Below are 19,482 nucleotides of genomic sequence, written 5' to 3'. Positions count from 1 at the left end.
CTCCCTTTATAATATTTGAGCTGTAACGGGAACCTTTCGTTATTCGTATCAGTTTAGTGTTTAAAGTAATTTAGTTTTAATTTGATTACTTTCTGCCATTGAGATCTGGTGCTTGGCTAGTTGGCTTGGCTTTATTTGTTTCAAATTTGGATAATAATTTTACAGCATAAAACCACCTTTGCATAAATTGCAATTGCAATATTGCACAGAGTTGTAAACAAGCAATGGCAATGTTACATACATTTCGATTTTTGCTTCCACACAATGTAAAGAAGGTAATGAATACATGCTACTTATATTATAGTTTTATATTATAAATAAACTATCAAGCAGTAAAAATGTACATATTTCTTTAATGCAATTTTGTAAACTAAAGTCAAAACCAAATAATTATAAGCTTACTGACGTATTCATGAGAACAAAATATGATTTTTGAGCGGTGCTGAGCGGCAACAGTGGCTCTGGTTCTGGTTTGGTACTGCCTAATGCTGGTTTCATACTTTCATGCCACTTGCTGCTTTGCCACTCTGAAGATGATTTTGCTTCACTGCGCAATTGCACCAGAAACGCTAGCGGCGCCCGTGACCAGCGGCGCCCGTGACCAGCGGCAAGCCGATATCGATCACTCCACCTCTTTGCTTCGGCGGCAGCACCACTAAATTATCAAATTCGTGTACATCATGGAACATGCTCTTTGCGTGGCTGTTCGTAGTAAGCAGTTGTACGCAGATAGCCTCGCTATTCGCTAATATGGACGCGTAGAGTAGCATTGTACGCGCATGTAGTTAGCATGATTAGTCCCGGAGTACATTGTAACAAGCGTAGTTGAATGTTCCACAATGTCCACGAATTTAACATTTTTTCTATAGGAGTTAAAGTCAACTCAGAGCGGTGCCGTTCTGACGTATGAGAACAAAATATGATTTTGGAGCGGTGCTAAGCGGCAATAGTGGCTTTCAGAGTCATGCCGCTGCCGCTCAGCGGTGTGCCGCTCCGCTTGCAGACAAGTGAAAGCGGCATGATGAAGCGTCATGCTGCTCAGTGGCAAGCGGCAGAAACAAGCATAACAAGTAGGAAACATTAAGCAACGCCCCTGAAAGGGATCAAACAAGCAGGTGGTGCTATAGGCCTACCGTACTACTGATCTTAGTTGCTTTTGTTTGGTTGCTTTGCAGTTTTGTAATACTGACTTCCTTGAATTTCTTCTTATCCGGAATTGTTGTTATTGTTTCGGGTAGTGCTTTCCAATCTACTGTGGTGCGAGGTATGAATGAATACTTTGGACAGTTCTTAGCTGTCTCTTGAGGCGCGTTGGTTCGGTTGCACAATGTTTTCCAATGGAATGACGAGGTGACCTACATGTATATTAGAGCTTGGTGGAAGATGGTGATTCTTGTAGCTTTCCTACACTGTTTCCTACGCTGGCTTTCAGAGTCATGCCGCTGCCGCTGTGGTACTCCCGCTTGCAGACAAGTGCTCAGCGGCAAGCGGCAGAGAGTATGAAACCAGCATTAGTCTGTTTCGTCATGAAAATATATGAATGAACCCCTAGGCTAATTTATGCCTGAGGGGCTGCTTGCAGCCTGAGGGCACAACCGTTTATTCCATATATAGTCATGAAAATTTAAGAATGAATATTTAACCCCTTATCGTCAGCCTGCTACGCTAATTGCCTAAGTAATTTTTTTGTCATTTTGAGAACAAAGTACAAAATATGGTTCAAGCATGCATTTAAACATATTTATTCATCAATTTTTGCACAAGAACAGATGATAATGATACTAATAAAAGGGAATAATCCAAAATAATTAGGGTGATTACGTAACTGATGCGAATGAGGCTCCGATGTGATGATGACATTCATAATTCAATTTAATAAATTATAAGGCTAATGAAAGTCTATGTTATGTTTATCGTTTATCATAACATTGTTTTCAAACCATATAAATGAGGCAACTATTTCATTATTCATTATTTTCTAGCATTTCAGAGGCATGTACATGTACATGCGTAAGTTGAAATTCTAGACCTTTTGCTATTCGTGGTACATTGTACTCTTCTATAATAGTTTAATCTTGGTTATATAAATGTAAATAATTTCACCAGTGTCATAAGTTATTTGACATCAGTTTGTACAATTTCTAGACTCAGTACACCGGTCGATCTTACCGCTTCCGATGTTGATTAAGATACTTCTTGCATCGATCCCGAGATGCGGAAAAACCAATAGTCATTTTGTCCCACATAAATGAATAAATAACAAAAACCCCCCGATCCCCCGAGTGGACTCACCCATTCAATGACACACACGATAATCACCCCTTATCCTCCTTGGTTTCTAGATGAGATAGACGTGGATTTTTCTTTACCAACGCTAAGTATCATTATTTAACCAAAGGATCGAGATATACAGTTTGTTTGTTACACTGAGGTAAAAACCAACCAGTATAGTCGCTAGGGAGATAGTTTTGACGACATTTTTCGCTAGAAAAGTGACAAAACGATCCAAAACTTAGCTTGTATGTGTGTTTCCGCTCATATACGGGACACACGTTTTCAAAATGGCCGCTCTTAGGACGCCATTTTATTTTTGTTCTCACGTAAAACAACTATAACAGACTAGTAAGTTACAATAGATGTTTGTACAGTACTGTGTATACATGTATGGTGAGTGATTATCGCTATGTTTATGGTGTGCTCTATCGTTATATCTTTTTCAGTACGCGCCTGATGACGCCGAGTTACTGCTAAGAGTTCGTGGGTTTCAAGGGACCAGCCTGACAAATCTTCCCAAAAGGTTTTCAGTTTTTCATCCCTTTGTATATATATTTTTATATCATACCACTACATCAGCGCCAGCCACTGTGCGTGTGGGTCTGTTTATTGGGCTTGAGCTTGTGTTCGGGGGTAGTGCTGTACGCCCCGATTACTACAATGTCTAGGCCTTGTCAATCATGCCCTTCCTTGTACCAGAGTGGGACCCAGATCCACTCTGCTACTCCCACAGGGATTGCTCTAAATCAAATAAGTGTGCTTCCTTTTGCATAGGCTTATCGGACATCCACTTCGAGGATTTAGAAAGTAGCGCCGCTTAGGTCTTCGACACAGACAGAAGACTTAAGACTAAGAAACAGAAGCCTACAGGTCAGATTGATATGGTAGGTACTAGCGAGACGGCAAGGGCCACGCTTAAGGTAACCTCTGGGGCTCCGGTCCCGGCAAGCAGGCGGACCCTCCGGGACTGCTAGCGAGCCCGAAGGCCTAGCAGCCAGCGAAAAGCACTGACTTTACGCCTAAGCTAGTAGCAGGTAGCAGGGCGGTACTTGCCCTAACAGGCGAGTACAAGTCTACCAGTGAGATCTCTAGCGAAGCTTCTTGCAGGTGGACACCCGCCTATTGCTGATGAACAGCGGGTCTAGCACCCGCATGAAGTAGCCGGCGCACGGACAGTATGCCAAGGGTACCCCGGGGTTGCCTGGGTTGAATCCTGGCATACAGCGTGCAGCGGACTTGCCTCGCCGGTCTGTAGCACGCAGCGTGCCAGTGGAACCCCGGGCTTGCCTGGGCTGATCCACGGCACGCAGCACGCCTTTCGTTCTCGCAAGGGTCGAATGAAAACGCGTATGGGTTTAGCAGAGACGATACCGGGCTAACGCTTCAGGTGTAGTCTTAGCAGAACCAACTGGGGTTGTCACACGGCAGCGTTCCATGGTGGGACCGCCGAAAGTGATTCCCTGGGCCTTGGAATGGCTGCCGGCTGTCCTCCGGGACTGGCTAGCGGTTATATCGGGGTTGGGCTCGCAGTCTCTCACGGGACAGCGACCCAAGTGTAAACAGTGGCAGCTACCGAGACGAGCACGGCTTGACTTCAGTGGTAGCCACTATGCACGCGCCCATAGCTGCCGTGAGTGGTCCGCCACACACAGCGACCTTGGGCGAGGCTCAAGAGGTTAGGGTAGGTAGTTTGAACAGCCTGGCTGATCAACAACCCACTTATGTCCTCGAGAGCCAGCAGAGCGTGGGTGATCCATTACAGTCAATGGGTCAATTACCCTCTTATGATCGATCACTATCTATTCAGCGGAGCATGGCTCCATTGATTGATACTGCCTATTCAGGTAGCGAGGTGACTGATCGAGGGTATACACGCCAGCTACCCGTGATACTAGGCAAGCTCCTTTTAGCCAAGGGACAGCCAGTATAGCGGGTACCCATACACACGGCTTGATCCTCTAGCGGGGAACGCCAGAGGCATGGGTACAGTGGTACGCAGCCGGGAGCCCTACCGGGCACCTACGCTACAACCACGCAGGTACCGCAGGACTCGTCCTGGTTACCACAGTCTCTGTGGCAACAGGGGGAGGCGGTACTGGTACTGCTGCTCCATGGGGTTTCCTGGTGGCGGATCCTTTCAGGGTCAGCTACCAACAGGGTATGCCCCGTGGTATCCGCCGCAGGGTGGTTTCTTCCACGGTCTAGCTCCGTGGCAAGTGCCGCCTAGCGCTGGGCAAGCAGTACCACCAGTTGTTACCCAACCCGGCGGCGAGTGGCTAACCCTGATACAGCTCAGGGTAGGCCGCACACTGCTATGGCTAGGGCGACAGCAGCGAGAGCGCGGATCCCGGGTGCTATAGCTAGCATCTCGGGTCTAGCGGGAGTACTCCTCTTCTGCTGGTGTTCAGTTGGCTAGCCACACGGTGGCGACACCTCCTGTCCACCTTCAGATGCCCGTTGCCAGATCTCTTCCTCATCAGAGAGTGAGTCAGAGTCTGAAGGCGAGGGAAAGGAGTCGGAAGATGAAACCAGTAGCGACTCACAGTCTGTTGAGACTGTGCAGCTAGCTTCAGGTATCCTTCCCCCGCTTCCCCGTGAGGAACTCGCTAGCAATGGTCTGCCTGCGGACACCGCTGAGGTGATGAGCCGTGTGGCCCAAGGGTTGGGCCTGGCTTCTCTCAGGAGGAGTCCGTTCAGGAGGACCAGGGCATCTTTTCAGTAGGATGCCCAGCTAGCTGGCCCACACAAGGGTCGCCCGCACTTGCATTCCCGGGCGGACCTCAAGGGTAGGTTTCAGAGGGCTGTCAGGCTCGCTGGAGTTTGACGCGCTGCTTGCACGCTTCCACCGCGTGTTTCGCAGGAGGACTACGAAACCTACCTCAGGGTCCCTGACATGGATCCAGACGTTGCCAAGCGCCTGCCGCTAGCGGCCAAGGCGCACGGGTCGTTCTCCCCCCAGTGGGAGGAGGAGCTAAAGCTCATCGATAAGCGAGCACGCCGCTATCAGAGTCTCTAGCGCCGCTACCACGCTTGCCGAGCACCTCGGTAGGAAGGTAGCTAACGACCACGGGCAACGCCGGAACTCTTCCGCATGAGGTTAATCTGTTAGCGGTGCTAACAGCTAACCTCAACGAGAGTTCTATGGGCCTAGCCCATAGGATGTCATCTCGCCGCCGGAGAATGCCTGTCTGTCCCTCCAGTCAACTTACGGCTCCGACTTTGCTGATGCAATGAAGAAGTCAGACTCGGTGGGACAGGGGCTACTTTTTGACAGGCCTTTTGCGCCACGGTTGAGGACCGGGCAAAGAAGGCCACCAATGAGAGCACTCTGAAGAAGTCGGAGGCTGCCCTGACCAAGGGAAGGGCAGTAAGGCGTAAGAAGAAGCACAAGAAGAAGAAGTCTTCTAAGCGTTCTTCAGCGCCAGCTCCGCTTCAGCAGGACGCGCACCACAGACTACACCGAGCCCGAGGTTACTCCAGCACCTCCCAAAAAACTGGGAAGCGCAAGAGTAGTGCTGGATCAGATGGCAAGCCCCCTAAGAAGAGCCGTTCTTCTAAGGGTGGCAAACCAGATCGGTCCTGAGGGCACGGGCGGTCGACAGTCCATGCCGGCAGGTTTGACTTCCCACAGGATTCCCCTGTGGGCGGTCATGACAGACACGCCCAGAGATGGCATGCCATCTCACCGGCGCCTGGGTATTGTCAGTGGTCAGTGGGGGTTACAGGCTGGAATTTACCAGCCACCCTCGTGGCGCCTGCACGATTCAGAGGTCCACGGTAGTGCCGCCAGACGGCCCCCAGCGCCGGGCACTACTGTCAGAGGTCACTCAGCTTCTCACGGCAAGCGATTGTCCCGGTCTACCCCCTTTCACCAAGGGTTTTGGAGCACGCTTTTTTCTGGCTCCAAAGAAGACCGGCGATTGAGGCTCATTCTGAACCTCAAGCCGCTGAACGAGTTCATCAGGCCCAAGAGGTTCAGAATGGAGACTCTCGCCGGGTGCTAGCCTGCCCCATCAAGGGTATGTGGGCGGCATCGCTAGATCTCTCGGACGATATCTGCATGTTCCGATCGCACCTCAAGATCAGAGGTTTCTACGCTTCAAGGTACAGGGTCAAACTTACCAGTTTCGATGCTCGCCATTCGGCTTGTCCACCTCCCCAGAGTGTTTACACTCCTGGTCAGGGCGGTGGCAGCGCACCTGAAGCGCAGGGGAGTCAACATGTGTTGCTACCTGGACGATTGGTTCATTTACGGACGCACATTCCCACTGGAGACACAGTGTCTCGTGGAGTTAGTAGTCCGCACGGTGCAAAGGGACCTGGGATTTCTGATCAACGCCAAGAAATCCAATTTGGTCCCGACGCAGAGACACCACTATTCTTAGGGGCCCAGATCAACCTCAAGGAGGGGATCGGGCGCCTCACCCGAGAGGGTGACGAACATGGCGAGGTGTGCGCGACTCTTGGCCGAGTCAGAGGGAGCACCCGCTGTGGCATGGATGAAGGTTTTGGGCCTTATGGCCAGTATGGTAGACCTCGCACTGCACTGCCGCTTTCACATGAGGCCTATACAACTACACCTTCTAGCCTTTTACAGGCCCAGTCGTCACCAATATCCTCGCGTTCCGATGTCGGAGATCGCGCGAGAGGAACTCTGGTGGTGGACCCATCAGCCCAATTTGACTCAAGGTGTCAGGTTCCCTGCACCAGCGCAAAAGGCCACGAAAGTGACGACCGACGCATCAAAACTGGGCTGGGGGGCCACATCCACGGGACTCAGTCTCGGCCTATGGTCGGCCACGGAGACGGAGTTCCATATCAACCTTCTCGAACTTTGGGCAGTGGAGAGAACTCTCCAGCATTTCGAGAAGGTGATCGTGGATCTCATATCGTTGTCCAAACGGACAACACAACCGTGGTAGCCTACCTCAACAGACAAGGGGGCACAAGGTCACCACGGTTGTGCCTGCACGCACTACGCTTGATAGGGTGGTGCAAGGCCAGGCAGATTACGCTGAGAGCGATGCACATAGCGGAGTCACCAACATCCTCGCGACGATCTGTCACGAGGAAAGGTGTCGGGACCTACAGAATGGTCCCTTGCTCCGCAGGTCGCCCAGACGATCTTCGAGGTGATGTACCACCCCTCGATAGATTTGTTCGCATCTCATCGCAATCATCAGCTGCCGTGTACTGCTCGAGGGTCGCAGACCCACAGGCATTCGCCGTGGACGCTCTGTCCGTAGACTGGGAGGAATGACTGCTTACGCTTTCCCCGATCTCGCTACTCGCAAGGGTGGTGACCAAGATCGGGAGGGAGGATTGCAACGCCATTCTGATAGCACCGTTCTGGCCGAAACACCTGTGGTTTCGACCGATGGTGGATCTACTAGCGGCACAGCCGCGAGTACTCCCCGCGTTACCAAATCTACTCCGGCTGCCCGGAGGAGAGGTACCAAGTCTACCACTAGAGCACCTGCAGTTAGCTGCATGGCCCTTATCAGGAACGTGGCGGCGGAGGGAGGCTTTTCATCAGAAGCTGCTTTCTCTCATCGCCGGGGTAGACGAGAGTCTACCCTCCGCACGTATAGTCAGCGTTTATTCCCTACTACGCATGGTGCGATGAGAGAAATACAGCTCCCACTAGAGCCTCTGTGCCTCTAGTGGCAGATTTTCTGACAGAAAAGTTCAGGTCAGGACTTCAACAGGCAACGATAGCCAACTATAAGTCAGCCATTCTCTCGATTCATCGAGGATTCGAAGACGGGTCGACTATCAATTCAGATGGGTCCCTAAGTCTTCTTCTCGACGGTATGTTCAACGAGCGCCCGCCGAAAGGAAGGTGGTCCTCCATGGGACCTCAACACAGTCTTGGAGTATATTAAGGGTCCCCTTTGAGCCCCTGTCAAAAGCGACCCTTAAATACGCCACTCTTAAGGCGGCCTTTCTTCTGGCGTTGGCTTCGGGACGGCGCTGCTCAGAGTTGCACGCAGTCTCAAGTCAGCCTCCGATTTACTAACAACGGGCGACGCTGTTTCTTCGCCTGGATTTCCTTGCAAAAATGAGCGAAGTACATTCCGACACTCGCCCTCTTCCTCCCCAGTATTGGGCAGGGTTCATCAATAGTCGAAGACAGGTTGTGGTGCCCGGTGAGGGCGCTACAGCACTACCTTGGCCGAACACAAACCGTAAGAGGGGCTCATGACCGCTTATTTATCACTCAAGCAGAACCGCACGGTCCAGCCGCTAAACAGACTCTGGCACGGTGGCTGGTCCAGGTGTTGGTGGACTCGGGGCGGCAAAAGACGCCGCCCCAAGGCCCACTCAACCAGATCTATCTCATCTTCGTGGGCCTACCATAGGGGGGTCCCCATAGAAGAGATTTGTCAGGCTGTGTCTTGGAAGAACCCGTCGTCCTTTTCCACGGTTTACTACAAAAACGTAAACCAACGACCAGGCGATAAGTTCTCCAGGGCTATTCTCGGAGATAATATGGTGGTTGGGTATCAGGTGTTTTATGGACAATCAGAATTCCAACATGGTAAGAACCAGTGTTTTATTTCTAACCACTGAACTTTCAGTTCAGGGGTTTTTGTCTGGTCACGTAGTCTTTCTGTTTCCCGGCCGTGAGGGGGGGAAATAGTTTGACCTCGCGATTACCATGCTACCCACTCTCCCGATCCTTATCAGATGCTGGCCAATCTTGTACCTCCATCCGTCGGTTACTTGCTAGATCGATCTTTCAGATGTTGATGCAAGAAGTATCTTAATCAACATCGGAACGGTAAGATCGACCGTGTACTGAGTCTAGTCCCAAACAAAATGTTTGGTAGACTCATAACCGTGCGATCTTACCTTTCCGATGTTGATTATCCTCGACCTCGCCGCCCCTACAAGTTTGGCGAGTAGGGGCTGCCCAAGTCGGATAAGGGGTGATTATCGTAGGTGACGTCACCGAATGGGTGAGTCCACTCGGGGATCGGGGTTTTTGTTATTTATTCATTTATGTGGGACAAAATGACTATTGGTTTTTCCGCAGATCTCGGGATCGATGCAAGAAGTATCTTAATCAACATCGGAAAGGTAAGATCGCGACCGGTTATGAGTCTACCAAACATTTTTGTTTGGGACTATTTTCAGAGTATTTCAGGGTGTATTTGCATGTGTCAGTCATCTCATAGACAACATTATGCTACGTTGAGTCCAGAGCAGAGGGAGAAAATTGCCAAAGGTCCAAGCTTAGGGGACTTCATATCAGGAGATGTACAAGAGAATCCAGATAGCAATATGTTCAAGTATGAGGGGGTTCTGAAGAGAGAGAAGGGAATAAAAAGGTAATACCAGCAGGCTAATCCATTTAAAATTCACACTACCCCTGTGGAAGATTTAGGAAATATCTTCTACAGTATGAATTTCAAATGGAATGAACACATTCGCAGCTCCATTTGAATTTCATACACTCTCTGCAGAGAAATATTCAACCTGAATCTCCCACACATTGCTATTTGAATATTTATACTCATAAGTACAGGTGACCTGTGTCGATACCTCTTGACAACAATTTCAGTATTACTCTTTCTTTTGTTCTGGTATATTTCAGTAATTTTTCAGTGTTACTCTGCTATTTTCAATGTCAATCAAAAGTTTTTTAGTGATAGAATATGAACAACATAAATGGCATTTTTAAAGTAAATAACGATATTAATTTGCCACACTGCGCTGCTGTGAAAAAATTGTAAATTTAAGTCAATAATTCACAACATGTGCGTGATGTTTTTCCGATGTTTCATTTGCCATCTTCTAATCATGTTTGTCAATTTGGGTCATTTGAGAAACACAACAGACTGATAACTGTTCTTTGGTTCGCCTCAAGTTTTAGACCTGTCACGGTTGCAATGATTGTATCCATGTTTGTATGGTCTGTGGGATTAACTTTAAGCACACACAATTCGATACTGCGACGGTGCGACCAGCAAAATACACATCTACGTCACTACCAAACTTGAGGCAAAACAAATTGTATACAAGTCTACGACTTAACCACATTCAAAATATATTCATTAGAAGTTATTATGATGATAGCTTTGTTTGTTGCCAGAGCATCTCACAAAAACAGTTCTTGATGTGTCTCCACTAACAAACAAAAAATACGTGATTTAATTCTCAGGTTGCGATTACCACCATGGTTGAAGACAGAAATACCTATGGGAAAGAACTACAACACACTGAAAGAAACACTGAGAGGTTTAAATTTACATACGGTAAGTAAAATATGCAAGGTGTAAGTGCCATTTGGTCATTTTAAAACAATCTTAAATTTGTGACCTTGATTCTTGTTTAGATCCTCCAGTGGTTCGGGCACCCCCCTTTGTGCGCTTTCTTGGGTGTTTTGCTTCAAGTGTGCGTTCGAAACTCAAAGTTTGGCACTCCGGACAACATGGCTGATCTGGACACGAAATAAGTTTTTCTACAGTACTTTTACTCGTGTTTGAATGGGAAAACCCGTGTGATTGTGTTCATTTCAAGAGCATTTACAAGTACAAGAATGCAAGATGTCAAGGTTGTTGCTATTTAGCCTTATAATAAATGCATAACATTCATGATATACTTGAAACAAAACTCTGTGTCGTATCGTCTGCAGCTGTCTGCGTGGATTCGTTGTTTTGATATACCGTGACCCCGGGATTTGTGAAGCTTAAAATCTTGGAGCAGATAACTGTGTCGTGAGTCAAATAATCAAGTTTTCCTGAAGGGTGAAAGGTCCGGAGCCCCTTCACAAGGTGTCATCTCGGAAAGAAGTGTGGCCACTCTACTGTTCAAATATTTGGTTTTTGAACATTTTAATGTCTGCACCTAAGCAAAACTGAAAAGTTTATCATGTTGAAGTGTTTGTTACATCTGCAATGTAAAGATGTATTTTATGTTTTATGTGGCCCTTGGTATGCACGCAAGAGTTTGTCCTAATATGTCTGATTTCAGACTTTTTAATTTTGTGTTTCCTCCCTTGGTGACCATAGTGATGTGTGTGTTTGTGGGGGTGTCCGTGTGTATGTTTGAAAAAGCTTGCAAACACATTATCTTGTTTCAACAATTACTCTGCACAACGTTATATTAATTCTTTTGTTGGCTGTCTTCTTCCTTTGCGTCTTCCTTTGGTCACTCGCATGCCTGCCTTGGGGTACTTTAAACAGTACTTTGATATGACCTTTTGATAACACGATTCATTTTTGCTGTCTAATAATAGTACTATATCATATAAAACTCTAAAAGCAACAATTCCTCTTTGTTTGGATAAATAGGTTATGTGTCTGAACATTTTAATACTTACTTTGTAGGTGTGTGAGGAAGCTAAATGCCCAAATATTGGGGAATGTTGGGGTGGTGGTGAGCACCAGACAGCTACAGCTACTATTATGGTGAGTCAGAAATACTTTGTTTAAACAGAGAAAGAAATATCTTTGCAACTACCGTATTTCCTCGAATAGTCACCCTGGGGGCATTGCATTTTCCAAACGGGGGGCATTTAAAAGAGGTCATTTTTAGAACGATAATTCCTGTTACAATCATTAGATAAGCTTAAAACTTACGCTGAAATGACGACCTTCTGCATTTCTGACCAGATTTTTGCAAATTATCAACGCTATTATCAACCATGTGTGCAACTTGGTAAACTTACTACACAAGAAAGCATGGAAATACCAGCATTTTTGAAACATTTTGTTTGAAAAAAGTGGTGGGGAGTGTTTATTTGAAGGGGGATAACTATTCAAGGAAATATGGTATATAGTTTTGATTCAAACAAGAAAGTACATCTGAGCTTCTGATCTTATCTTGAGTACATGAGTTCAAAGAAGAGTTCAAATATAACTCACTGCTAAGTTATAAATTACCTTCAATCTGTGTGAGTTACTTCAGTGAATCCAAAACACAGCAGCCATTCCCATTAGCTATTCCATTTAAAATCCACACCACCCCCGGTGTAAGATTGTGGAAATATTTTCCACAGGGGGAATATGAATTTCAAGTGGAATGACCACATTACCTAGCTCCATTTGAAACTCATCCTCCCTCTGTGGACGATTCAGGTTGAATCTTTTGCAGAGGGTGTATGGAATTCAAATGGAGCTGCCTAATGTGCTCATTCCATTTAAAATTCATACTCCCCCTGTGAAAGATATTTCCAGAATCTTCCACAGGGGTAGTGTGGATTTTAAATATAATAGCCCATTACTTCAGTGAATCCAAATCTCAGCAGCCATTCCCATTTGGACCGCTATATGATGTTTTAACTTTCACTTGTTTTTCTACAGCTTTTAGGTGACACATGTACTAGAGGTTGTCGATTCTGCTCAGTGAAGACAGCTTAGAAAGCCACCATTACCAGACCCAAATGAGCCTGTAAACACAGCCACTGCTATAGCAGCATGGGGTCTCGATTATGTAGTACTAACATCTGTAGATAGAGATGGTAAGACTAAGCAGGTTTATTTGTCTGTTAAAAACAGTGTTTTAGTTGTTGAGCACATGCACACTGAGATGTTGATGCATCTAATGCACACGTCTGCATGGTTAGATGTATTGGAACAACTTTTCTCATTGGAATTGAAAATGTTAACTTTAAAATTCACTCCATCTGTTTGGATTTAACTTTGTTTATTAAGTAAAAGGAGAAAAACATTATCAAAGGAACATTTTGTGATAGCCTCCCCCCCCTCACTATTTAAAAAACAAATTAATGATAGCTACATAAAGTTTGTGTGCAAAATGTCTTGCCAATTCATTTGTTTAGCAAAAATATCAGCAAATTTGTGTATTTTTGTTCTGTTTACCATATTAACAGAACAATATTGCAGCACTATTGACCATGGAGCAATAATCATGTACATGTTTAACACAAAAATTGGAATCAACTGATATTTTTGTGTGAATATCTACTCAAACATACCATAAAAAGAGGATGGCTAGAATCACAAAACACTAATGCAATATACTCAAAGGTTTTTATGACAGGATCGTCAATTCATCATCATCATCATTGTTTTCTTGATGAAATGCAAGTAGATCACATTGAGTTTAGGTTTACAAAATCAGTTTGAACATATAGAATTGCAGATTCATACGTAGTGGTAATAAAATGAAAGTAAATTAAATTAAACTTCAACACTACTTATTTATTTTCGCTTACCAGGAGCACTTTCGAGGAACTTCCTCGTCGTCAGCCGATGTTGTTGGCTCTGATCGACATCGGCTGACGACGAGGAAGTTCCTCGAAAGCGCTCCCGGTAAGCGAAAATAAACAAGTAGTGTTGAAGTTTAATTTAATTTACTTTCAGTTTGAACATGTTATCTGCATAATAATATTTTTAGAATAATAATATTTTTAGAAGTGAACACATCACTGTTTTTAATTTTCCATAAATAATTCTTTCCATTTCAGATCTACCAGATGGTGGATCACATCATTTTGCAGAAACAGTCATAGAGTTGAAGAAAAGGTAAGGATTTTAACTCCCTACATGCAACAGATATCCGTTACACACGTGCTAATCCAATGTCTCAAGGAGCAAATTCTCTACACTTGTACATACATTGTGGCAACCATAAGCCCAAACTATTGACATAAGCCTCTCTAATATTGTGATCATCGATAGGATGTTATCAGGAGTATTGATTGAATAGCTGTATCTGTTGCGGATTCATCTAGACATGTGTCCCTCTCCAATTCATGTAGAAATGTTTTATGGACAAAAATCACTTTTGGAATCTTGATTGTTTTATTCTTTCTTCAGAAATCAAGTCAATCATGAACTTTACCTTATAATTCTGTATGTCATACTCAATAAACATGATTATGTAAAACACGATCATATAAAATTACAATAAATCCACAATCACAGATGTAAATCTTTTTTTTTTTTGCATTTTCGAATTGGATGACGATAATTAAGTCATAAAAAAAGCCAAAAACTTTTTAGGAACTGGGTGATACCCTGCAGCCTATTCCCCAGACCCCCCCCCTAAATTTTATAATACCGCATGCAAGCCCTCGGCTGACCTGTTCAAGGACCAGATGGATTTTCAAGAAATGGATATGTTGCCCATTTAGATCCCAGTACAATAATTTTGCTTACTCCAGAAGTTCTTGTACATTATCCATCAGATGTGAACACATGCAATTTATTCTCTAATGCCCTGTTGTTGTTGTTGTTTTTACAGGAATTCAGCCATATTGGTTGAATGTTTGACTCCAGATTTCCGAGGGGATATGGAAGCTGTTGCTACCATTGCCACATCAGGGTTGGATGTCTTTGCACATAATATAGAGACTGTCGATAGACTACAATCGTAAGTAGTGGGTGTACGTGATTGCGTAACTTTACTATGCTGATACAGTTACATAATATCTGAAGAGCATGGCATGGCACAGTGGTTAGGGACTCCCCTCTATTGTATAAGGTCCCGGATTCAATTTCTAGTGGTGATGTAAAACTTGCTGGGTTATAGGGTTTATTTGGTAGCATCGGTAGATGGTGAATTTACAAATTGGTATTTGAACCATGAGGGCACCCTATCATTCAGAGATGAATATGCAGTTGGTACCAGAAGCCCTTTATAGCAATCAGTCATGAGAAGAGTAGCATAGTTACCCTGGCTGTCCCAATCTGTCTTGGTTTTTGTTCATTTGGAGCCCTTCGGATTGCATTGCTAGTTGGGTACCCATCTGCTACTCAGTAAAATTGAAATTGATTACTCAAATCTATGAACCTTGTCTTGGGAATAAGTCTGGATGCCATCATTGATACTTTATAAATTTGAATACTTCCAATCAATCTCAATCATATATAAATGTTCACCCTCTCCGCGCAGAAAGTCGGCTACAAAGGACAAGCTTCAAAAATTAAACAATTATATATATGTAGGCAAAATATCTAATTCTCGATCACGAGAGCCAACTTGTGTATGTACAGATATTTGGGTCAAGCGTACTATGCAAAGACTACATGTCTACACAGCTTTTGAGAATTGACCAATCACAGTCTTCAAATAATAGTCATCGCCATAGGCAAGGTCAAGATTTGGTCATGTAGGTCGCGCATGATTGTGTTATTCCACTAAAAGTAGCTGACACAATAACGCAGAAGGTCGCCCTCTCATGATCGAGAATTAGATATTTTGCCTATACAATTGTACATTTTCATGAACATATTTGGAATTATCATGAAAAATGCATTAAAATTAGTACAAACAAGCCTAGTATTGCTTCAGTGGTTCTTGAGATAACTCTTGATATTTTGAGAAAATACCTCAAAACTTCTTTATGTTGAAGCCTATGTCTAGCACACCGCATTAACATCTGTATGTTTATCAGTTTTATTCTCATGATATATTTTCAGGTTTGTACGAGATCCTAGAGCAAATTACAAGCAAACTTTGTCTGTTCTACAGCATGCTAAAAAAGTCAAACCAGATTTAGTTACTAAAACCTCTATCATGTTAGGATTAGGAGAAGCAGATGAAGAAATATTTCAAACTATGAAAGGTAAGTCATCTTTTCTAGTACTTATTCAATGTCTCATGGCCTGTCCAAATTTGACCAAACAAACATGGACCAGGCTTCAGTAGCAAGATTAAAGGTGCACAGCTGGAAGTGCATGTTGATTGACTCACTGTACAAAAAAAAACAAAAAAAAACTTTGTTTGATTGACTTCAGAACTTCTCAGCACTTGAAAACTTACACTTTCCACAAGTTTAAGGACATCAGCTAGTCACCTAGTGTAGAGAAAACCCACAATGTCCAATTAGATTTCGCAGAAAATTGCTGACTAGATCACTCTATAAGTCGGTAAAGTCACAACTCATGCCAGCCCTAAAAGTAGCTCCAAAAATGTACAGACATACCATCTTTTGATCACACAATAAATTTCCAGTTCTATGAGTCAATACATACAATTTGATACGGCACACACTGGAGACTGGAGCTCACACTGACATAACTCTCTAGGAAGCCAACCTGACTATAGGAGTGGCAGGAGTCAAAAAAATGTGATTACATTTGTGAGAAGGATCAAATATTGATTGGCAGAAAATTTTGATTTTCAACATTTCATGTTTACATTTTAGGCATGAAGGCTAGTTTCTTTTGTAAGTTGTTATTGATCTTTGGTTTGTTTGATAACTACCTGTTAGGCGATGGACCTTTCAAGTAGGGTCGGTCGGTCTGGCTTTTTTTGTTGTTGAAAAATCACCAAAATATGTAATATTTTGCAATATGGGGAAATACAAAAACAAAATTGTTCCTGATATTTTCGAAATTTGTGTCGGCATTCATTTGTACAGGAAAAATTTGTTTCCCAACTTTTGGAAAATCTGGGTCGGTCGGGCCCGTAAAACAGGATTTTCTTTTTTTGTCACTTTATTACTATCCATTCTTGTGATTTCTATCATTTCAGATTTGCGTGCAATAGATGTAGACTGTATAACTCTAGGACAGTATATGCAACCAACAAAGAGGCACTTAAAAGTGTCGGAATATGTAACACCGGAGAAATTCAACTATTGGGAACAAGTTGGTAACAAATTAGGCTTTGCTTATACTGCTAGTGGTCCCCTTGTAAGGTCATCTTATAAAGCAGGTTGGTATATATGTTATGGTATTCTCAGTTTTGTCATTTATGGTAATGCAGATCTCCCTAGAAGGTCTAGAAACAAATTTTTCATTTTTAACTTTATATAGTTTAACTGGGGATAATCAGTTTTAGGAGTTTTTTCAGACTCTAGTTTAAATGATGAGTTCTGAATGCTGTATAATTAATGTTTTATTACTTCCGTGGTCTGTGCTCTGCGCCGAGTGTACACGAACGTAAACACAGAGTGATAAACAATTCACACTGATTGGCTGATCAATGGTCTTGACAACAAGATGGTTGACCCATTGGTTGTCAGCGCGTAAAAGGGGAGGAGACCTCGCCGCTTCTACGCAATTACCGATCACTAGCGCGTACCTGGACCACGTAAGTCGTAAGTAATAAAAAATTAACTTTAGTAAGAGCCAAAGATAATGAACTTGTTTGTGTCTGACATCACATGTCAATCAAACTCAGAAACAGTAAGGCACACTGGTTTTGCACACTGGTTTTTTGCCACATTTCAATCATCACAACAAATCATAAACAAACCGATTATGTCAGAATTCAGACTTGTATAATAGATTTTGGAATGCAACTTGCGACGTGATACTGCTTAATCTGAGGTCTGACTTGGATAAAGCAGTGTCAGTGGTAATAAATTGATCTTGAATTAAAATTTTGTGAAGTAGTAGCTTTCCTGCTGTGCATAAATTGACTGCTCACTGCCAGAAGTAGGTAAGTACAAAAGCTACCCTGTGAACATTTGGCAATTTACACACAGTATATTGTACTCATCTACACATGGCAGCTACACACGGCAGCTATTACCTTACCCATTTCTGGCACTGAGCAGTCAAAATGCTTAAAATGGTTCGAAGAAGGATTGCGTCCTTTACAATGGTTAAGTTTTTTGGGTTTTTTTATTCTTAAATAGTTGAACAAGTTATGAGGCCACTTATTTTATTCATGTTTTTCAACAACAAAACAGGAAGAAAACGTAGTGCTGGAAAATTGCAAGCTCAGTCCGTATGGACAAACTCCTCCAACATTGATTCAAATAGCAAATTGTACCTTTATTAATTCACTTTGGGTTGTATCATATTGTTTGTATTAAACATACCGGGGAGTTGCATTTTTCCAAACGGGGGAAGGGGGGTATTAAAAGTGAATTTTCTTTGAAACAAAACCTTCAAAATCGGCTGCGAACTTCGGAAGAATCACCTACTTCCGGGTTCAAATTCAAGATGGTCGTGCACACCGAACCGTATGGATCATGATATAATTGCAGTAAATACAACAAAATTACATCTGTAAGTGCATCATCCAACAAGAATCTGATGAAATTAGTGAAATTCAACCATAATTAGGCAATGAATTGGATGGCAATTTGAGTCGTGGGTTTTTTCCATGCAATCACTAAAGTTTAGTGATCGTCACTGACATGACGCAAGTTTAAAGCTTACTCACACAATATGGCATGGCATTTTTTGCATTTTTGTCTCTTTCATTGGCATTTTATTAAATAGGGAAGCATTAATACAAACAAACAAGACAGTAAGTAGCACTCACAATTTGCGAATTATTTTTTTTGAAGACCAAAAAAATTAGATTTTCTAATTTGGCGTGTCACTGAGAGTGTTTAACAAAGTAGTAGAAGTTGAATGTTTAATGCAAGCCACTGTTTACTGCTCATTAGCTAGAATGTTATGATTTTACTCACTCATTCCATATTATTGAAAGTATTCTTTCTTTCTTTCTTTGGATTGTTTTACAGGTGAATTCTTCCTCAAAAAAATTCTTGACAACAGAAAACAGAAGAAAGAAGAAGGGACCAGTTGAAAACAATCTTAAATGATATCAGCCACATAGTCTATGAAAGGGGCACTTTATGATCTACAGTCTCATCCCGTAACTTCAAAAAACTTAAAACCTTTTTATACCAACAGAAAACTAGGACTACACATTGTTTGTGTGCATGACTTATCCATAATCTTGCAGATTTGGTTGTTTGATAAAGACATCCAATTTATACATATATATAGCATCAGCGTGTCCAGGATCTGTTCCAGGGGGCTCAGAGGGGCTTTCAGAGTTATGCGGGGGGCTCAATGGCTAAAATCGCCAAAAAACGGCTGAATTTACATAATTTTTAACAAAGTGCAGGGGCTTCAGACCCCAATGCACCCCCCTGCACAGTGTAGACTTCCTATTCGATAAATATAAATTTAATACTCCGGTGGTGAGCGACGGGCGACTGGTATTCCACCGAACGCAAGAAAAGGAGTTCTATCTGATTGGCTAGCAATCGATCGCTTAGGTCGCTTAGTAGTCAACTACAAACTCAAAACTGAGCATCGTATTCAATTCGATTGAAATCGATATTCTATTATTGCCGTAAATAAAGAGAGTGATAGTGTGTCAATAATGTACATTGTATTGCAGCTGGATTTTACATGCATTCTTTTATATCAATTTTTTCTCAAAGAGTTGAATATGATCAAAATTTTTACTCAGGATTTCAAATTTTTTACCCGCAAATTGCAGTTAAACATATCCACAGCAAAATACCGGTCCTCACTA

General features: G+C 43.4%; 1 protein-coding gene across 1 annotated transcript; it reads left to right on the top strand.

Annotated features, from left to right (window-relative positions):
* Positions 1-26: 26 nt before the first annotated feature.
* On the top strand, positions 27-19,132 carry LOC140160637 (lipoyl synthase, mitochondrial-like). The gene is given in 11 exon segments (XM_072183895.1): positions 27-275; positions 9,415-9,608; positions 10,442-10,535; positions 11,610-11,690; positions 12,585-12,638; positions 12,640-12,742; positions 13,712-13,769; positions 14,491-14,619; positions 15,669-15,814; positions 16,726-16,908; positions 18,677-19,132. Coding segments are annotated over 11 exon segments (1,158 nt in total). The 5' UTR covers positions 27-224; the 3' UTR covers positions 18,742-19,132.
* Positions 19,133-19,482: the final 350 nt, after the last annotated feature.

The sequence above is a fragment of the Amphiura filiformis genome, chromosome 9 (assembly GCF_039555335.1).
Source record: "Amphiura filiformis chromosome 9, Afil_fr2py, whole genome shotgun sequence".
Classification (NCBI taxonomy): domain Eukaryota; kingdom Metazoa; phylum Echinodermata; class Ophiuroidea; order Amphilepidida; family Amphiuridae; genus Amphiura; species Amphiura filiformis.
The sequence above is the reverse complement of the archived record's forward strand: the minus strand, read 5'-3'. Positions and strand labels throughout refer to the sequence as shown.